This window comes from Pristis pectinata, chromosome 12 (assembly GCF_009764475.1).
Source record: "Pristis pectinata isolate sPriPec2 chromosome 12, sPriPec2.1.pri, whole genome shotgun sequence".
In the NCBI taxonomy this organism is placed as follows: Eukaryota; Metazoa; Chordata; class Chondrichthyes; order Rhinopristiformes; family Pristidae; genus Pristis; species Pristis pectinata.
Window position 1 is genome coordinate 40,032,742 of NC_067416.1, and position 18,776 is coordinate 40,051,517.

Genomic DNA, 18,776 nt, shown 5'->3' on the forward strand with positions numbered 1-18,776 from the left:
TCAATGTTTCAGCCTGCAGTGAACTGATGCAGTTTTTGTTTTGATACAGAAATGCTGGATTGGGAATTTGTTCAATGTCATGCAGGGTCGGTGGAATTCTGGCTCCTTTCGTACCATCACTGGTTAGTCTTATTCTCATTTTTTTTATTATGTAAGTTGCCTTTGCACATTTCCGTTATACTTGGGTGTAAGTAATTCATTTAACATAAAAGTGAATAAGCCCCAGCTGAAATACTGTATCCAATTTGGGGCACTGTACTTTGGGAACAATGTCAAATACATGGAGAGTTTCCATTGGCAAGAAGATCAGTGCCAAAAAGAGATGCAGTTAATTGGCAAAAGAGAAGTGAGAGAATTTTTATACTCTGTTATTTGTGATCTGGAGTATAATGCCTTTGCATGTAAAACAGCAAAAACATTGCAGAGTAATGGGGAAAAATAATAGAGTGGGACTAATTATTATCACTCTTTCAAAGGAACATGATGGGTGAATGGCTGCCTCCTGCTGCAAGATTTTGTGATTATATGATTGTTGAAGTAGCAAAGAATATCTTAAAAATGCATTGTATGCATATTCTCCTATGCCACAATATGATTTCAGAAGCTTTTGTGGAATGTTACTGTCTGGTGCAATGTTCTAATTTAGTTGAAATTTGTTAAAGCCAGGACAAGTTACTTGTCTTACATTAAATGTTGCAGTTAATCAGGTAGAACAGTTGAGTGTAATTCTAAGATCCCCACAAATAATTTGGAGAGCATGATAAACTGCACAAGCCAACCCTGAGTACTTATTACTCAACCAAATTCCCACTCACAGCTTTAATAAAAATCATTGAATATAGGCTTTTTCTTAGTACTCAGATTGCCATCTGTAGAAACTGCCTCTGAACCATATACAGGTCCTCCCCAGGTTATGGCAGGCTGAATTGTTTGTAACCTGGACAGTTTGCAAGTCAGAAATGCGGCGGTGAACCAAGTTCCCACGCGGCAGAAGATATCTGCAGCCCCACAGCAACTGGCAAAACCATCCTGCTGGTCTCCCAAACACTCGCTCATATGTTCATAAGTTGGGCGTTCATAAGCTGTGGAGGACCTGTAACTACATTGAATAAGCAGCACAGTAACAAGGCATTTGGCCAAGCCAGTTCCTGCCATTGTTTATCTTGTACTTGTGTGTTCTCCTATCCTTCCTCCTCGCTCACTATAACCTTCTAGTCTCTTCTCTCCAGTATGCTTATCTATTCATTCCTTGAATCCATCTATTATTAACTCCACAGTGCCAACAAGTTTCACATTCTCACCACATACTGGTTGGGTAGCTTATTTTGAATTCTCTATTTAATTTTTTGGCCACTATTATTTTAATGGCCTGTCGTGAGGTAATGCACTTGGCGAAGTCAAATTCTGATGAGACATATAGAGTAAATGGTAAAGACCTTAGGAGCATTGGTGCACAGTGGGATCTTGGGATGTAAGTCCATTGATCACTGAAAGTGGCGACAGAGGTGGATAGGGTAGTGAAGAAGGCATTTGGTATGTTTGCCTTCATAGGCAGAGGCATTGAGTATAAGAGTTGACATATCATGTTGCAGCTGTACAAAACATTGGTTAGAGTGCATTTGGAGTATTGTGTACAGTTCTAGTCACCACACTACAGGAAGGATATGGTAACAGTACAGAGAGAACAGAAGAGATTCACCAGGGTGTTGCCTGGAATGGAAGGCTGTAGCTATAAGGAGAGATTGGATGGACTGGATTTATTCTCACTAGAATGTAGGATGCTGAGGGGTGACCTTATAGAGTTTGGTGTGGATAGGGTAGAGTCTTTTTCCCAGGGCAGGAGAGTCTGGAACTGTAGGGCATAGGCAAGATGAGAGGGGTGACATTTAAAGGAGATCTGAGGGGTAGTTTTTTCACACAGAGGGTGGTGGTTATATGTGGTGGTGGAGGCAGATACTATTACAACATTTAAAAGGCATTTGGACAGGTACTTGGATTGGAAAGGTGTAGAGGAATACGGCCTAATGCAGTCAAATGGGATTAACATCGATAGGCATTGGGGCTGGCATGGGGTTGGTGGCTGAAAGGCCTGCTTCTGTGCTGTACGATGCTATAATTCCAGTTTTGTCTTTCCCCACAAGTGCAATGCTTTTTTCATCTACTCTGTCAAATCTTTTTGCATTTTTAAAGAGCTCTCTAAGGTTTCTTCTCAGTTTTCTGCTTTCAGGAGAAATGAAACCCATCCTGTTCATTCATCACTGATAGGGGCAATCTTTTGTGCCTTCCATGTAAATTTTTTTTGCCCTCTCTTTGTCCTTTACATAATGTGGTAACCAAGTATGGTGTAGCAAACTCGACTTTTCAATTCTGGAAAGTGATGCTGGTGTTTGCATCGTAAGGCCTTATTACCCTTTGCACCACTTACAGTGTTTTGTTCCGGTGTACTCTCAAATTCCGTGCTGCTTGTTCCCGTTGAGATTCTTATTTCCCTTTCCAAAATATAATTATCACTCACTAAATGATGTTAAAGTTCATTTGCCAATTGCATGTCCATTCTTCGTGTTTGTTACTGTTTTGTTTAATTAGTTATAGTCTTCCTTAGTATCAATATCTACATCTCATTTTAGTGATAGCAGCATATTCAGAACTTCACTCTGTGGCCGCCATTCCACTTTTTAGCAAGCCTTTCCCTCGATGTAAATCATGTGAAAACTTTAAGGGTGACAGATCAACCAAAGGGCGTTTAATTTTTAAAAATAATTTCCAAAGACACACTGGTTGGTAGGTTATTTGTCATCTGTAAATTACCCCTAGTGCAGGAGAATCAGGGTAGAATTGATGGGCAAGTGAAATAAGTGGGGGAATGTATTGATAGGAATGCTCTAAGAGTTGGCAGACACTCAATGGGTCAAATGGCCTCCTTCTATGTCATAAGAAAGTATGAGCATCAGGGGTCCCAGCAATGATTCTTGCAAGATTCCATTTCCCAAATTCTGTGCTCTGAATAGCCACCCTGTGCCCCTACTGTCTCCCTTATGTCTTGCAGTTAGCCAGCTATCCATTCATTTGCTTTGTCCAAGCTACATGGATTCTTACTTTATTCTTTAGTTTATTATGTATTACCTTATCAAAGGAAATATATTACTTCTACTGCATTACCCATTTCTACTCTGATATCTTTTGGTTTCTACATGTTTTTCTATCTTCTCTTTTAACAGCAATTCCATTTTCTTTCCTACGACTGATGTTGAGTTGACTGGTCTGGAGTGCCCTGGGCATGTTCTGTTTGCCTTCTAACATATAGGTATCATGTTCTGACACTACATCATTTCCTAACAAGTTGTTATTAAAATATGTAATCTCTTCCCTAGTTTCTTTTAAAATTTGCAGATGTAAATCACCCAGATGAGGGGATTTATGCTCTTTGAATCTGATTAGTTCATAGTTCTTCTCGTAATTTTAAATGTAGTTGCATAATTTCATAACAAACCTTCCATTGTCACATCCATCTGGTCTGTTCCCCTAGTAAATACTGAAGCAAGAAACTTATTTATTACTTCTCCCTTTTTGCTGGCTGTGATTCCATTTCCCTCCCAACTTTCTACTAGGTCCCAATTGCCTTGCCACTTGTGTTCTGGATTGACTTGTAAGCTTTTTGTTTTCTTCCTGGTCATGTTTACTCTTACCGCTTGTTTACTCAGTGAACTCATATCCTCAAAATAAGCTATTCTCCAATCTGTTACCCTAATCATTATAATGCTCATTTCATTCTCAATTAATAGCTTAAACTGCCTTATGGTACAGACACTGTTGCCAAGATGTCCACCTACTTCTGCTTCTCTTAATTGCTTCAGTTCATTCCCCATCACTAGTTCCAAAAGCAAATGTTCCCTTGATGGCTCTGTTACTTTTTTCTGCTGCCATATGTAATCATTAATAACTCTAGCTTCTCCTCACGTTTTCCTTTTCTGTCATTAAATACATTAAATACTGCAATCTCTGATCCCAGGTCAATTTTTTGTAGACTTGTCTCAGACGTCCAATCAGAACTGGTTCCTGGTGTTGCCTCTAGTTCACCCATTTTTGCTTCCTGTAATCATTACCGAGTTTTACTCATGCAGGGAAATAATATTGCTCTGTCATCTCTGGTTTAATTCACTTTGGAAGATCTTTGATCTAATAACTCATTGTTGCTTTATAACTCTTCCACCATTTGAGGAATGTCACTTTAAAAGCAGTGGTGTCAGAATTGTTTTCTATATAAATGTGGCACAAAGTAATTTAGTAAACAGTGTTACAGCACCTGTGACCTTGAGTGTGTTATTTTAATTATATCTGGTTTAATATCATCTTAACTGAGCTCGGTGTTATTTTTTTGTTTGTCAACGCTCCTGTGAAATGCCTTGGGATTTTTTACTGCACACAAATGCCTATGTAAATTGAAGTTATTGCTATATCTGTCTTCCTTAACACAATGCATTCAATTGTATACTGAGGTGAGTATTCTTAATTTGCAGAAATCTTTGAATCCATCTATGCCATTTATTGTCTTTGGGATTGCTGGAATGTCAGGAGGATTCCTGGGGCTCCTTCTCCCGGAAACCTTGAATAAACAAATTGCAGAGTCCATAGAAGACCTTCACTCTCCAGACTACCTGAGGCTTGAAGACAGAAGGAAAAAAGCAAGTGTACATTTTTATTGTTATTTTCTCTGTCAATTTCAGATGAAGTGCAAGTTTCAGTTCTATCTTCTGGATCCAATCTATAATTTATAGTTTTTTTCAATCCAGTGGGGTAGAGTGTCTTCTCACACAGTTTGCCCAAAATCATTCACATCAGTAGGGAAGATTGTACAATTTTAAGTTCCAGTTACGTTCACATGGATTAATTTTATGCAGCTTCTTGTGCTTTTAAAAAACCGTACGCTGGAAATTGACCCAATGCACAAGACTGGGACTCTGCTGCGGATCAAATGAATCGCTGTGACGAGTTTCCATTAATTGCACCAGGTTAGTTTGTGCTTTTAGCTGCATAGACACTCCATGGATCTTCTAAATGTAAGGATTAGAACTTAAGAAATATGATCAGTGTTGGACCATAAGTTTCCGTGAGCCGGCCCAGAGGTTCAATAAAAGCATGACCGATTCTCTACCGTGTCCACTTTCCAGTGCAGTCCTCGTTATCCCTATCAATCTCAGCTTCAAATATATTCAGTGGCAGAGCATTCACAGTGTAAAGAATTCTGAAGATTCATAAGTGAACAAGTTTCTTCTCAGCCATAAATAGTCCGCCCCTTTTCTGATTTTATATCTCTAGTTTTAAGACTCCCTAGCCAGAGGAAACAGCTTCTCTGTGTTATCCTGTCAATCCCTTTTGTAATGCGTACATCAAAAAGGTCAACTAAACCTCAACAGCTTAAGTACATCCTACTCAGTACGTATGTACTTGTACAAAATTCCCATCATTCATAGAATAATTTTAATGAATCTATACTACTTTGGCTGCATTTTTCCTGCTACATGGAAACCAGAATTCCACTTGGCACTTGAGGTAGAGTCTAATCAAAGCCCTATTCAATTGCAACAAATATTTCCTTACCCCTGTACTTTAACCCCTTTGCAACAAAGGCTCATGTATCATTTGTCTTCCTAACTATTTGACCTGCTGTTAATTTTCTCTGTCTTGTGTAAACACAGACCGCTCTATGTACCAATATTTGCTAGTTTCTCACCATTTAAAAATATTTTTTTCCATTCTTTCTACCACACAGAATTATCTTGTATTTGTCTACATTATTGTCAGAGGATTGGAGACAGGGCATTGTCTACATTTGCCAGAGGAAGTGGTAGAGGCGGGTTCAGTTACAATATTTAAAAGACATTTAGACAGACACATGGTTTAGAGGGATATGGAACAAACACAGGCAAGTGGGAGTAGCTCAAGAAGGCACCTTGCTCGGCATGGACGAGTTAGGCTGAAGGGCCTGTTTCTGTGTTGTGTAACTCCATGTCTCTATTACCCCCACATCTGCCACCAATTTGCTGACTATATCCCTTTGCAAGCATGTCACATCATCCTCAGAAGTCGCTTGAAGACCTAGCTTTGTTTCTTCTGTAAATGTGGATACGTTACACTGGTTCCTTCTATCTAAGTCATTAATAAAAATAGTAAACAGCTGAGGCCCAGCAATTCATTAATAACAGCCTGGCAACAAGAACATTTATTCTTGTTCTCTGTTTTCAGTCAGTTAACCATTGCTCTATACTTTTTAATATATAATTATAGATAATTATATTATTATAGATTGAGAATCTTGTGGACTCTTGTTTAGTTGCCATTCATGGTGCCTTATCAGATGTTGTTTAAAGATCCAGCTGTACTACATCCACTGGGCTGACACAGTGGTGCAGCTAGTGGAGCCATTGCCTCACAGCAACAGAAATCCGGGTTCAATCCTGACCTTGGGTGCGTTGTCTATGTGGAGTTTACACGTTCTCCTTGTCGCTGCAGGGGCTTCCTCCCACATCCTGAGGACGTGTGAGTTGGTAGGTTATTTAACTACTGGTAATTGCCTGTACAGTGTAGGTGAGTGTATATCTGGAGGGAGTTGATGCGACTGTGGGGAGAATAAAATACGGGATTAATATAAGATTAGTGTAAAAGGGTGGTTGATTCGGTGAGCTGAAGGACCTCTTCACGTTCTGTATCTCTGTATGATTCTTTGAGTTGTCCACCTTTAGCTACCCTACCAAATACATCCTTGAAAAAATTCAATTAAAACTATAAAACACAATTTTCTTTTCGTAAATCTTTCCCTCATTACAATCTTCTATGTGCCCAATTATAACTTTATTAAATAATTACAGTGTTTTCCAACAATTGATGTTAGGTTAACTGATCATAGAGTCATAGAGCAATTCAGCACGGATACAGGCCCTGTGGCCCAATGAGTCCATGCCGACCACGCTGTCCACCCAGCTAGTGCCAATTTCCTGTGTTTGGCTCATTTCCCCCTTAAGCCCCAGCTCTTCATGTACCTATCCAAGAGCTTCTTAAGTGATACTATTGTATACTAAAGTTACCCCTCAGGTCCCTTTTAAATCTTTCCCCTCTCACCCTAAATCTATGCCCCCTAGTTTTGGACTCCCCTACCCTGGAGAAAAGACTTTTACCATCCACCTTATCTATGCCTCTCATAATGTTAAACATTTCTATAATGTCACCCCTCATTCTCCTACTTTCCAAGGAATAAAGACCTAGCCTGCCCAACCTCTCCCTATAACTCAGGCCCTCTCGTCCTGGCAACATCCTTGTAAATCTTTTCCGCACTCTTTCCAGTTTAACCTCATCTCTCCCATAACAGGGTGACCAAAATTGTACACAGTACTCCAAGTGCAGCCTCACCAACGACTTATACAACTGCAGCATAATATCCCAACTCCTATACTCATTGCCCTGACTGATGAAGGCAAGCATGCTAAACTCCTCTTTCACCATCCTGTCTACCTGTGGTGCCACTTTCAAGGAACTATGCACTTGTACTCCTAGGTCCCTCTGTTCCATTACACTCCCTAGTGCCCTACCATTCTTAGTATAAGTCCTGCGCTGGTTTAACTTTCCAAAATGCATCGCTGCACACTTATCTGTATTGAAATCCATTTGCCACTCCTTGGCCCACTTCCCTAACTGATCAAGATCCCCCTGTAATCTACGATAACCTTCTTCACTATCAACAACACCTCCTAATTTCTTGTAATCCGCAAAGTTACTGATCAAACCTTGTGCATTCACAGCCAAATCATTTATATAAATGATCTGTGATTCCCTTTTTTCTCTTCTTCTTTCTTAATCATGGTTTATTACCTCTCAGGTCATCAGGACTGTTAAAGAAACTTGGTATTTTATGCCCATGTTTAATGCATTCATTGTGTTTTTTGGAACATTAGGATGTAGGCAGTCTGGTCCAGCGGATTTGTAGGCTTTCGGTCCCATAAATTTGCCAATTCCTCCAATATAACTTCTGTAGTATTAGTTACTTGAAACTGCTCATTTTTATTAGATCCTTGGTAGCCCCCTATTTTTGTTTTGTTCATTGTCGGCTGCTGTGAAGACAAACACAAAGTTGTTTAATATCGCAGCCATTTCCTTATTTCCCCTTGATATTTCTCTTGCATCCTTCTTAAACAGATTTGCGTTAACCTTTGATCTTCCCTTTTCGATAATCTTGTTAAAAAATTATAATTAAAAAAAATCTTACTTGCTAATTTGGTCTCCATTTTTACCTTTTAATTTTTTTGATTGTCCTTTGATAGATTTTAAAGCTCACAATCCTCATGTTTACTATTCTTAGCAACTTTGAAAGACTCTTTTATTCTCAATCGATCCTTAACCTTTTTTAGTTAGCCATGGATAAAATAGTTTTCCCATGGAGTTTTTAATGTTTCAGTGTATGGTTGTTTAGAATTTTCCAAATGTCCTTTAATTTCTTAAACTAATTTAGTCTTCTGACCATATGTATTATGTAATTCGGTTTATGTAAGTTGAAGTTTCTAGCTTTGGAATTGGGTGAGGCACTATAACTCATTGAAAAATTCCAGCATGCTACAAATCCCATTTCTAGATGATCTCTCAATATAACCTTGCCTCATATTCAAAATAGGTTATAAAATAGCCTTAACCTTGGTTGGTTCATGGTGAACTCCTCTAGAAAACCTATTCAATGAACCTGTTTTGTAAATCAAAATCCAGCAAAAAACAAATTGCTGGAGGAACTCAGCAGATCAGGCAGCATCTATGGAGGTGGAGGAATGGTTGACGTTTTGGGTCAAGACCCTGCATCAGGACTGAAAGACTAGAGGAAGTAGTCGCTATAAAGAAGTGGGAGGGACGGGTGACGCAGCAGATGGCGGGCAATAGATGAAACCAGGTGAGGAGAGGGATGATGGGCAGATGGAGTCAGGTGGAGCAGGGGGAGGGGTGTAGTTAGGTGACAGTGGCTGGTGGGTGATAGGTAAAGACAGATAAGGAGAGCTAAAGAAGGGGGCAGGTGGAGCCAGGTTGCAGGACGGGAGGGTAGAAGTAGAGACAGAGACTGAAGGTGAAGAGTGGAGCCACAAGATGCTGGAAGGTGATGTGGAACTAGATAAAGGAGGGATGATAGACAGATGGAGCCAGTTAGGGGAGGGGAATGAAACTGGGTAGCAGGGAAAGGGGGTTGGAAAAGGGGGTGAGAGTACCTGCAAAGATCAGAGGGAGAGAGAAAGGAACACAGAGGGTGCAGGTTACCTGAAATTGAAAAACTCAGTGTTCATACTGTCGGGTTGTAGACTACCCAGGTGGAGTATGAGGTGTTGTTCTTCTAGTTTGCATTAGGCCTCACCCTGGCAGTGGAGAAGGCCAAGGACGGACAGGTGAGTGTGGGAATGGGGAGGGAAGTTGAAATGACAACCAACCAGGAGGTCAAGCCGGCTATTGAGGACAGAGCGCAGGTCGCGTGGTCTCACTGATGTAGAGGAGGCCACGTTGAGAGCACCAAATGCAGTAGATGAAGTTGGAGGATGTGTACATGAATCTCTGCCTCGCCTGGAAGGGCTGCTTAGGTCCCTGGATGGTGGTGAAGGGGCAAGTGTTGCATCTCCTATGGAGAGACTGGTCCCAGCAGAAATTTCTGACTGGTGGTGGGATCACGTTGCAGCTGGCGGAAATGATGAGGATGACGTGGAGGCTGGTAAGGCGAAAGGTGAGGACCGGGGAACTCTGTTCTCTCTGAGGGCTGGGTGAGAGAGGTCCAGGAAATGGCGGAAGTGGGAGTGAAGACTCCATCAACCACAGTAGAGGGGAAGCCACCTTTCCTGAAAAAGGAGGACATTTCAGATGTCTGGAATGGAAAGTCTCATCTTGAGAACAGATGCAGTAGAAATGGAGAAACCGAGTGAAAATGATTGCATCCTTGCAAGAGGCTGGGTGGGGGGAGGTGTAGTCGATGTAGCTGTGGGTGTTAGTGGGTTTATTGCACAGTACAGTGGTGCAGCTGGTAGATCTGCTGCTTCACAGCTCCAGCAGCCTGGGTTCAGTCCTGACTTCCAGTGCCGTCTGTGTGGAGTTTGCATATTCTCCCTGCAAGCATGAGGTACTCCCATTTTCTCTCCATCTCAAACATGTACGAGTTGGTAGGTTAATTGGCCACTGTAAATTGTCCCTAGATTGTAGGTGAGTGGTAGAATCACATGGGAGAGCAAAATGAGTTTAGGGTAAATGAGTGTTTGACGGTCATTTTGGACTTGTAAGACCAAAGATGGTCTGTTGCCATGCTGTTCAATTCTATGAGAAGCTGAGTGTTCTGTATCCTGGGTACCTGTCCCCACCTGACTTGCAGTTCCATTCTCTTGCCTCTAACCATTAATCAGATCTAAACCACTAAATACCTAAGAGTGACAGTCTCCTAGATCAAGCTGTCTCTTCCCCTCTCTGAGGCATTGCAACAAAAACTTCAGAATCAGAATCAAATTTATTATCACTGACTTACAATGTAAAATTCGTTGTTCTGCGGTAGCAGTACAGTGCAAAGGCATAAAAATTTATAAGTTACAAAAATAAATAGTGCAAAAAGGTAGTGTTCATAGTGTTCATCTCAGCAACTCCGAGGCAGACTTTCTCAAGATGCTCACAGTTACTACAGATGTGATGTTTAGAATTACACAGGTCTCCACAAACTCCCAAATGATGTAATTATGACACACCATATGCACTGCCATTCCTATCAAAGCACATTTCATATTTTTAATATAAAGTTTCAGTTCACTCTTTTTAAAATGTCATTTATCTGGCTTTATGTATTTTGAGGTAGTTATTGAATTGTATTTATATTCTCCCAGCTTTCTGTTTACAGCATTGCCCTGGTTTAAAGAATGGAAAATGGATCACTAACCTGGAGTCATTTGACATCATAGCATGACTCTCTTATACATTCTTGGACCTATACAACTCCTACTTTCCCACAGTCACTTTTTCCTCAGCTCTCTCTGTCTCCTATTCTCCTGCTGTTTAATCTCTGCCTGCCCCCCCCCCCCCCCAAAGAATTCTGATGTGCACAGGTTAATTGTTTAGTAACTGAAAAAATGAATTTGGTACATGTTTGATTCTTCAATTTTTTAAAAGAATTTAATTGAATTCTTAAAAAGTTATGACCCTGAATTTCATGTACTTTTATGCAACAGCAGAACATCAAATTCATTTTGCTTCTGGCAGGTTAAATAAATTAGACATTTAACATATTGGACCACATGGAAGCCTTAGTTGAAAGAATTATTTCAAACATAGTCTTCAGGACAGTTGGTGTCCCTATATGTGGTCAGGATTCATTGTACATGGACAGACTGTTCCATCCACTGAGGATGTACAGGCTGTCCCTGGATTACAAAAGCGTTCCATTTTTACAGAAGTCCATAAGTCAAATTTGTTCATAAGTTGGAAAATATGTCCGTACATACACAAAATCACTCAACATGGTAACCATGTCTCCAGAGTACTGATGTAGATGCAACTGGTTCTAGAGGTGCTGCTGAGATGGAAGTGACTGCTTCTGATTTTCTTCCAAACTTTTTAATAAAAACATATCAAGTGAAGATTGAACTGCTGTTTTTCTCTTCTGAAATGTCTTTGTAGCACCGAATACTCCCATTGACACCACAAGGTGTATCTTGCTACGTTGGGTGTCTTGCTCTTCTGGCATTGCCAGCCCTTCGTCAAATTGCTTCAAAGCTGCTGCCAATCCTTTCATAGTGAATCTCTTTTCTGGTCCTGGGATTTCAACTTCTCATTCTTTTTTCTCTAACGGCTCAGAATCAGAGTTATTATCACTGATATATGAAGTGAAATTTGTTGTTTTGTGGCAGCAGTACAGTGCACAAACATAAAATCTATAAACGACATAAATAAATAGTGCAAAAGAAAGAAAAGGTTTTCATTGCATTGTTCAACATGTCAGTGACGTCATCCTTATTAATCTTAAACTGAAGTTGATTAGCAAGGGCCACCACTTTCTCCTTCAGATCTTCTGTCGTCTGGAATAAGCCTTGGAAATCAAAGTTAGAGCAAAACTTCTTCCATACACTGTTCATACTTGTTTGCTGTACCTCAGCCCATGCATTTGCAATGCTCTTGGATGACTTCCAAAATTCCCTTAAGGTCTTGCATTCTGCTCCTTTGGTTACTGTAATAGCTTGAGAAAATGTCTTATGGAGATGGTATGCTTTAAAAGATGCAATTATACCTTCATCCATTGGGTGGAGAACGGCTTTTGTGTTCTGTGGCACGTACCTAACCTTAGTATTTGGATGAAAATCATCCAAAAATGCTGTAAGCCTGGGGCCATTATCAAGAACCAGTAAAATCTTGAATTGCAAATTCCTGGAAGCACAGTATCTCTCCACCTCAGGAGCAAAATGGTTCATAAACCAGTCTTCAGAAAGGGCCAACATCACCCAAGCGATTCTGTTGGACTTTCAGATGACTGGAAGAGATGCCTTCCAAATTCTTTTCAGAGCCCGGGGGGTTCCTGAATAGATAAATAAGCAAGGTCTTAAGTTTGTAATCTCACACAGCATTTCCACCAAGCAATAGTGTCAGTCTCTCTTTTGCTGCTTTATGTCCTGGAGCACTCTTTTCCTCCCTTACAATATATGTATGTTCAGGCATACGTTCCCAATGCAATCCACATTGGACACTTGTTTGGCACAATAACCTCTCCTCCTGAATTACCTGAGCCAAAGTATCAGGAAATGCACCCACTGCAGCATGGTCAGCACTTACTGCTTCCCTGTGCACTTTAATGTTATGCAAATTAGCCCTCGCTTTAAATCTATTAAACCATCCTCTACTTGCAGCAAATTCTTTACTTTCATTAGCATGCTTTTTCTTGAAATATTTGAACAAGCTCTTTGCTTTTTCTTGAATAATTATCAGGCTAACGGGTATTCTGCATTGATTTTGATCTTCAAGCCAAATCACCAACAGATTTTCTATCTCAATTATCCAACCACTCTGCTGATTTGTAATGATGGTAGCCTGCACCAGGGCCAATCCTTTAATGTGCTCAAGTCAAGAATGTGCACCTTGGCCTTTCTGACGGTACCTATCATTGAATGACTGAAACCCAACGCTTTGTCAATTTTTGAAGGCATTTCTCCCTTTTCAGATTGCTCAATTATATCCAATTTGAACTTCCAATGTGATGGGTTTTCTTTTAGATGCACTGCCATTGTGTATATCTTACTTGCTTTTGGGAGACATGGTGATGGCAAAATACTGTAAGAATTATACAGCACAGTACCTGTACAGTGTTTGTAAAGAATCTCAAACCCTGGTCTCAATGTGGTGCTCTCCAGATGACTGGTGTGATGGGAGGCTCAAGTTGTCCATCAGGTGTTCTTATTTGTCCAGTACACAAAGGAACGAACGTGTAAACATAAGTCGGACTTTTGCATTTATGTGCTTAATAAAATGTGTGTATTTGCATGCACTTCAATAAATTCAAAAAAAAACGTAGCGATTTCCTTCTCTGTTAATCACGTGTTAGATCTAATGTTTTGTACTGCATCAAAAACTAGTTATATGCTGCAATGCTTTATATCTAACAATGCACAAACAAACAAAGTTAAATTCTGAAAACTACTGCAATTTCCTGTTGATTTCTAATTGTTCTGAAAGTAGAATTTGTGACCCAGATTACTTCTGTTGTATGCAACTACTAAATGTTCGAACAGCTTTAGCGGTTTCCATGATGCTTATTGAAATCTGTCTTGCACATCAAAGTTGTCAAAAGTTAGTGTTAATTACTGGCATATAAATTAATCTAAAATTCAATACAGAATTTCACTTTCTGTATTATACATCACAGTCCCATTTTGTTGCCAATATCCTTATTCACAGCAAGTTCTAACATTTTATTTGTACGTTGGTTCCCAGTTAAACAAAGCCACAAATTTAAAGTTCTCAAAGTTTAAGGTTTTTACAAATTCCTTTATAGTCCCACTTTTCTCTATCTTTGTATCTCCTCTGCATCCCTACCTCTTCTGAGATCTCTGGATTCCTTCAATTCTGGCTACTCATCTTAATCCTAAATCTCTCTTAGGCCCCTCTGGATTTCTATTTCTCTCCCTAAGTCACTCCGTACATCCTAACTCTTTTAGCAAGCTTTTGACTACTTGTCCTCATATTTCCCCATCTGGTAGATTTTCTTTGATAGTGTCCTTTGAAGGGCCTTTGGTCATTTTACTTTGTTGTAGCTGCTACATATAGGCAAATTGTTGTTGTGAGCTGATAATTTTACACATTGTGAAATTCCAAGTGTTGAGCAAACTATGTATTTTCCTCTGATCAAGCAGGGAGTGCAACCACAAGAAGACACTGAGTCATGAAGACCAGAAACTTAGCAAAGAGCCACTGGGACTGATTGGATGCCTCCAATGGGTGTAAGGAAAGTATTCTGAAATGAGACCTCAGATATTTGCGGACATTGCAGAAGATGCCACGAGAGGTTATGCAACCAGCTCAGAAGGTCTTTTGGAAGGTGCTATTTAAGATCAGTTGGTTCTTCTTGGTGACAATGCATTGCTAAGGGAAGATGTCCTTATGCAGGAAAGATTTACCTCAATTATTTATTTTGTAACATTTGTTTGTTAGCAAGTGAGGAATATTTTTGTGACATTTCTAATTGTACAATTTTGCAAGTATTTTTACTTGTGACCTGGAATTTATAAGTTTAATAATGTTGAGTATAAGCTATCTGAGTAATATAGTCTCAAAGTTTATTTTTTACATTGGGAGTATTTGTAAGTCCATGGGAGATGAGTATCAACCTTAAATGTGGAACATAAATTTAAAGCTATGGAAGCTCAGCTCCATTAACCTTTTAATACAAATTGCATTAGGACCGAAAGATTTACAATGGGAACACTTTATACTCACTCTTCCTTGAAGGTTCCTATTTAGAGGCTTGAGATTTCTGACCTTTTCCATTTACTCTGCTCTGCCTCCATCTTGCACTTCTGATTAAGAGCCCCAAAGTGATACAGTTCTGTAGTTTATAAGAAAATTATGTAAGAAAATTATGTATTGCGACTATAATATGTATCTCTGTATTTTTATTTTCTGTTGTTTGGATCTGCGCTTCAGATTACTTGGATTGTACTTTTCAGTTCTAATGACTTATTCCAAAATTTTCTCCAAACTCAAAAGACAAGTCTGCAAAATAAATACAAATGGATCAACTGTACTTTACCCCCACCCTTCCATACTCGAACTGTATTCTTGCACTTTGCCTTCACTGAACAGTACACTAACTTTTGATGCCTTTTTATGTTGTCCCTTTAAATCTTGAATGTGTGTTAGTATCTTAGCTGATGGTTGACATTTCATGTGCATTATTTCCGTAGAAATTTATGTTAATAGTTTTATTTTGCAACATATAACTGCTTTTGAAAGACCATCCCAACTCAGGATACTATTAATTTCTGTGTCATGAATGCTTTATGGGAATGTATTTTTATTTCCTCTGGCCCCACTGACTGTTTCCTGCTTGTTGTTCCTGTGTTAATGTACTGGCAGCTCAGTTGGTCCACAACCCAAAGCTTGCACATACAAGCGCCACTGAGTTTGTAAGAAACCAGTGGATGTGCATCTGCCATTGGCTCAAGATTGGTCCAGCATTTTCAGATGTCCACTGAAATATTCTTGAAGGAGGAAAAGCCCATTCTGTCCTCACAAAATCCATCCACGATACAATGGAGAGCATTTCAGATTCTCTAAGGAGTTCATCAAGACCCGGTGACCAAATGGCCCATGTGCTGACCATGACAAGTGGATCTGGTGACCAATCCCTTCTCCACCTTTTCCTCCCAACTCCCATCACTTCACCCACCCCACCAACACTGAAAGATACAATCAGTGGCAGTGAAAGGAAATTTGGACACTGGTATTTGACCACATAAACAGAAATGCCTGGTGCACTCATTCCATTGCTGGTAAAAACCTGCAAGACAGATTTAGAGGAGTTATGCAATTAAAATAATGATTTGCATTTTTAAAGGGTTTAATTGAAAGATTATTTAACTAATATAGTTGTGTGTAAACTCTAACGAACGCAGTTCTATGAACTCATTTGTGTTGCAGTTGCCTTGGTAATGAAGTAACTCATTTTCTGCAGCTGATTTACACAATACACTTATTTCAGAGTTGATTCATTCATTGTCCCTGATTATTAGGTGTGTTTGCACAAAAATACTAGTTCCTGTACTATTTTCATTCCTCAAATGGAATCACAGGATGATACCTATTTCCAAGGGCAGAAAAGCCCTTTGAGTTATCAGAGTAAATCACATTGGTTTTCTGTAGTAACAACATTCCACAGAAATGAAACCACTAATTTTTTAAAAGTTGCAGTGATCTTGCAAAAAGAAATGGGAACAGGCAAAGCAAGAGCAAATGTTAACTTTAAATAGATAGAAAGTTTATGGAGAGAAGCAGCACTGGATTTAAACTGGAAAGTCTTAGTCTGAGTAAATGTGGATGATTTCAGCTGGTCAGCAGGAGGAGATCACAAATAGTCAAAGGAGAGAGGAAATTGGCCTGGTCCTAATTGCTGTCCAAGGTCACCTGTAGAAAAGTGTGTGAGTGTTTAAGATAGTTGATGGGGAATGACTACTTGATATCCAGTTGGCAGGTGGTATTGAGGTTGCTTGACCCAAATGATTTTGCAAATCAAGAGTTAAATCCTCCGGCATTGGCCGGAAGAGGATAGAGATGGAGATTGGTATAAAAGCAAGAAAATCAATTTGTAGTTAGTAAGGAAGAGGGCCACTCAAAATGGAGAACAATGAAACTTATTGGACCAATGCAGACAAACTGTCTTTTACCAATTGCAATTTTGCACATTGTATCTGCTTCCTTAGGCAGAGTTCATGCTACTGTATAAAAACAAGCTATTTTATGACCGTAAATTATATCACAGTATCAATGTTAGAGTTGAAAATGGAAAGGAAAAAGCTTGTTCAGAAGAAAAGTCCGCTTGAACCTCTTGGCAGCTTCAAGTTAGAATGAGGTATAGCTGTAAGTCAGAGAGCATTCCACGCTCTCAGTGGTTACCCTTTATCAGTATAATTTACAGCTGTATACAAACAGTAACAATGCAACTTACAATACATAAATATATATTGGCCTGGATCTTGCATATGTCAGGCAGGGCTGGGGATAGATAGATTTTTACCAATCTGTCCCCATTGCAGACCCCCCCATTTTGTGGAAGCATACTTGGATGGCAGGTGGATAATCTGGCACTTACTGACAAATAATAATGCAAAGTCCTTGACTTTCATGTTTTGTTTCAAAACTATTGTGGGTTTCTTTTGGTTTGAGACACAAAAGACTGCAGATGGTGGAATGTGGAGCAACTCACAAAGCCGTGGAGAAACTCAGCAGGTCAGGCAGCATCTACAGAGGGAAATGGACAGTCGACTTTTCAGCTCGAGACCCTTCACCTGGACTCAGTCCAGATGAAGTGTCTCGACCCAAACATCAACTGTCCATTTCCCTCCATAGAGGCTTCCTGACCTGATGAGTTCCTCCAGTGCTTTGTGTGTTTCTTTTGGTTTGAGTAGTCCTCAGAAATGAGCTGTCTTAACCCACTGGTTTGTGTGCTTCCTCTAAGCCAAACCAAATACCTGACTGCATTGTACAGATATTTATGATGGAAATTTGCCATGTGTGGCTTTCATATAGACTGTATCAAAGTAAATAAATCCATAATTAACCCACTGAGAGCTGTAGCATTTGCTTGTTTTAACATTGTCCAGAACTTTGTCAACCTTTACAGAAGAATATAAAGTCTTGTTACTAATTTATAACGCGTGGTGCACAAATGGTGATAAATCTTAAGAACTGGGCCTAAAATCATTAGTGCTTTGGAAATCTTAAACTTTTATCATTTAGACTTTGGAAAATTGAAGTTGATCAACTAAAGGAGGAAGGAGAAAAGACTTGGTGCCTTTTGCACCCTCAGGACATCCCAAAATAACAAAATACTTTGCAGTTTTTGAAGTACGATTGGTCACTGTGTTGGAAAAACAGCAATGATTTTGTGTGTAATGTAGTCCCACAAACAACAATATGAATGTAAGTATTCGTTTTGGTGGTGTTGGTTGAAGATCCAATGTGGTTTGGGCATTGGAGAAAACTTCAAAATGCTGACAGGCCATGGTTCAATATCTCATCTGCAAGACTGCAGCTCCAATGATGCAGCATTTCACTTTGTACTTCACCAAAATTTCAGTTTAAATTTTATACTCAAAACCAGGAATAGGACTTGAACTCATGACAAACTACAGTAAAGCTACAGTTAATCCGGCACACTCAAGATTTTAGTGGTGTCAGACTAGCAGACTTTCTGGACAGCTGACATGCTGATGATTGAAGAGTGAAATGATATTACTGGCTCCAGAGGCTGCCTTCCTTTCATAATGTGCCCCATTATTGGCAAGCTTACACTCAAAACTGTAGACTCTTGATGGTTTGAACTTATGGAAAAAAAATTAAAGCTACTTCGTAACAAATTTTAATTCATATGCAAGGTGAATGATAGTACAACATCATTGCACTCACCTGTTTCATAAGTAAAGCATAGAAAAATGTGAAATAAATGACTATATTCTAGAACATAGAACAGTACAGCACAGGAACAGGTCCTTTGGCCCACGACGTTGTGCCGAACTAATTAAACTCAA

At 39.6% G+C, this 18,776-nt stretch overlaps 1 protein-coding gene across 1 annotated transcript in view; it reads left to right on the top strand.

Annotated features, from left to right (window-relative positions):
• The window catches only part of slc22a15 (solute carrier family 22 member 15), a 49,707-nt gene extending 31,820 nt beyond the window's left edge, over positions 1 to 17,887 (top strand). Inside the window, exons 10-12 of the mRNA XM_052027630.1 lie at positions 50 to 122; positions 4,518 to 4,686; positions 14,389 to 17,887. Of these exons, the coding sequence (XP_051883590.1) occupies positions 50 to 122; positions 4,518 to 4,686; positions 14,389 to 14,417 (271 nt within the window). The 3' untranslated portion in view covers positions 14,418 to 17,887. The remainder of the gene's footprint in view (positions 1 to 49; positions 123 to 4,517; positions 4,687 to 14,388) is intronic.
• The last annotated feature ends 889 nt before the right edge of the window (positions 17,888 to 18,776 follow it).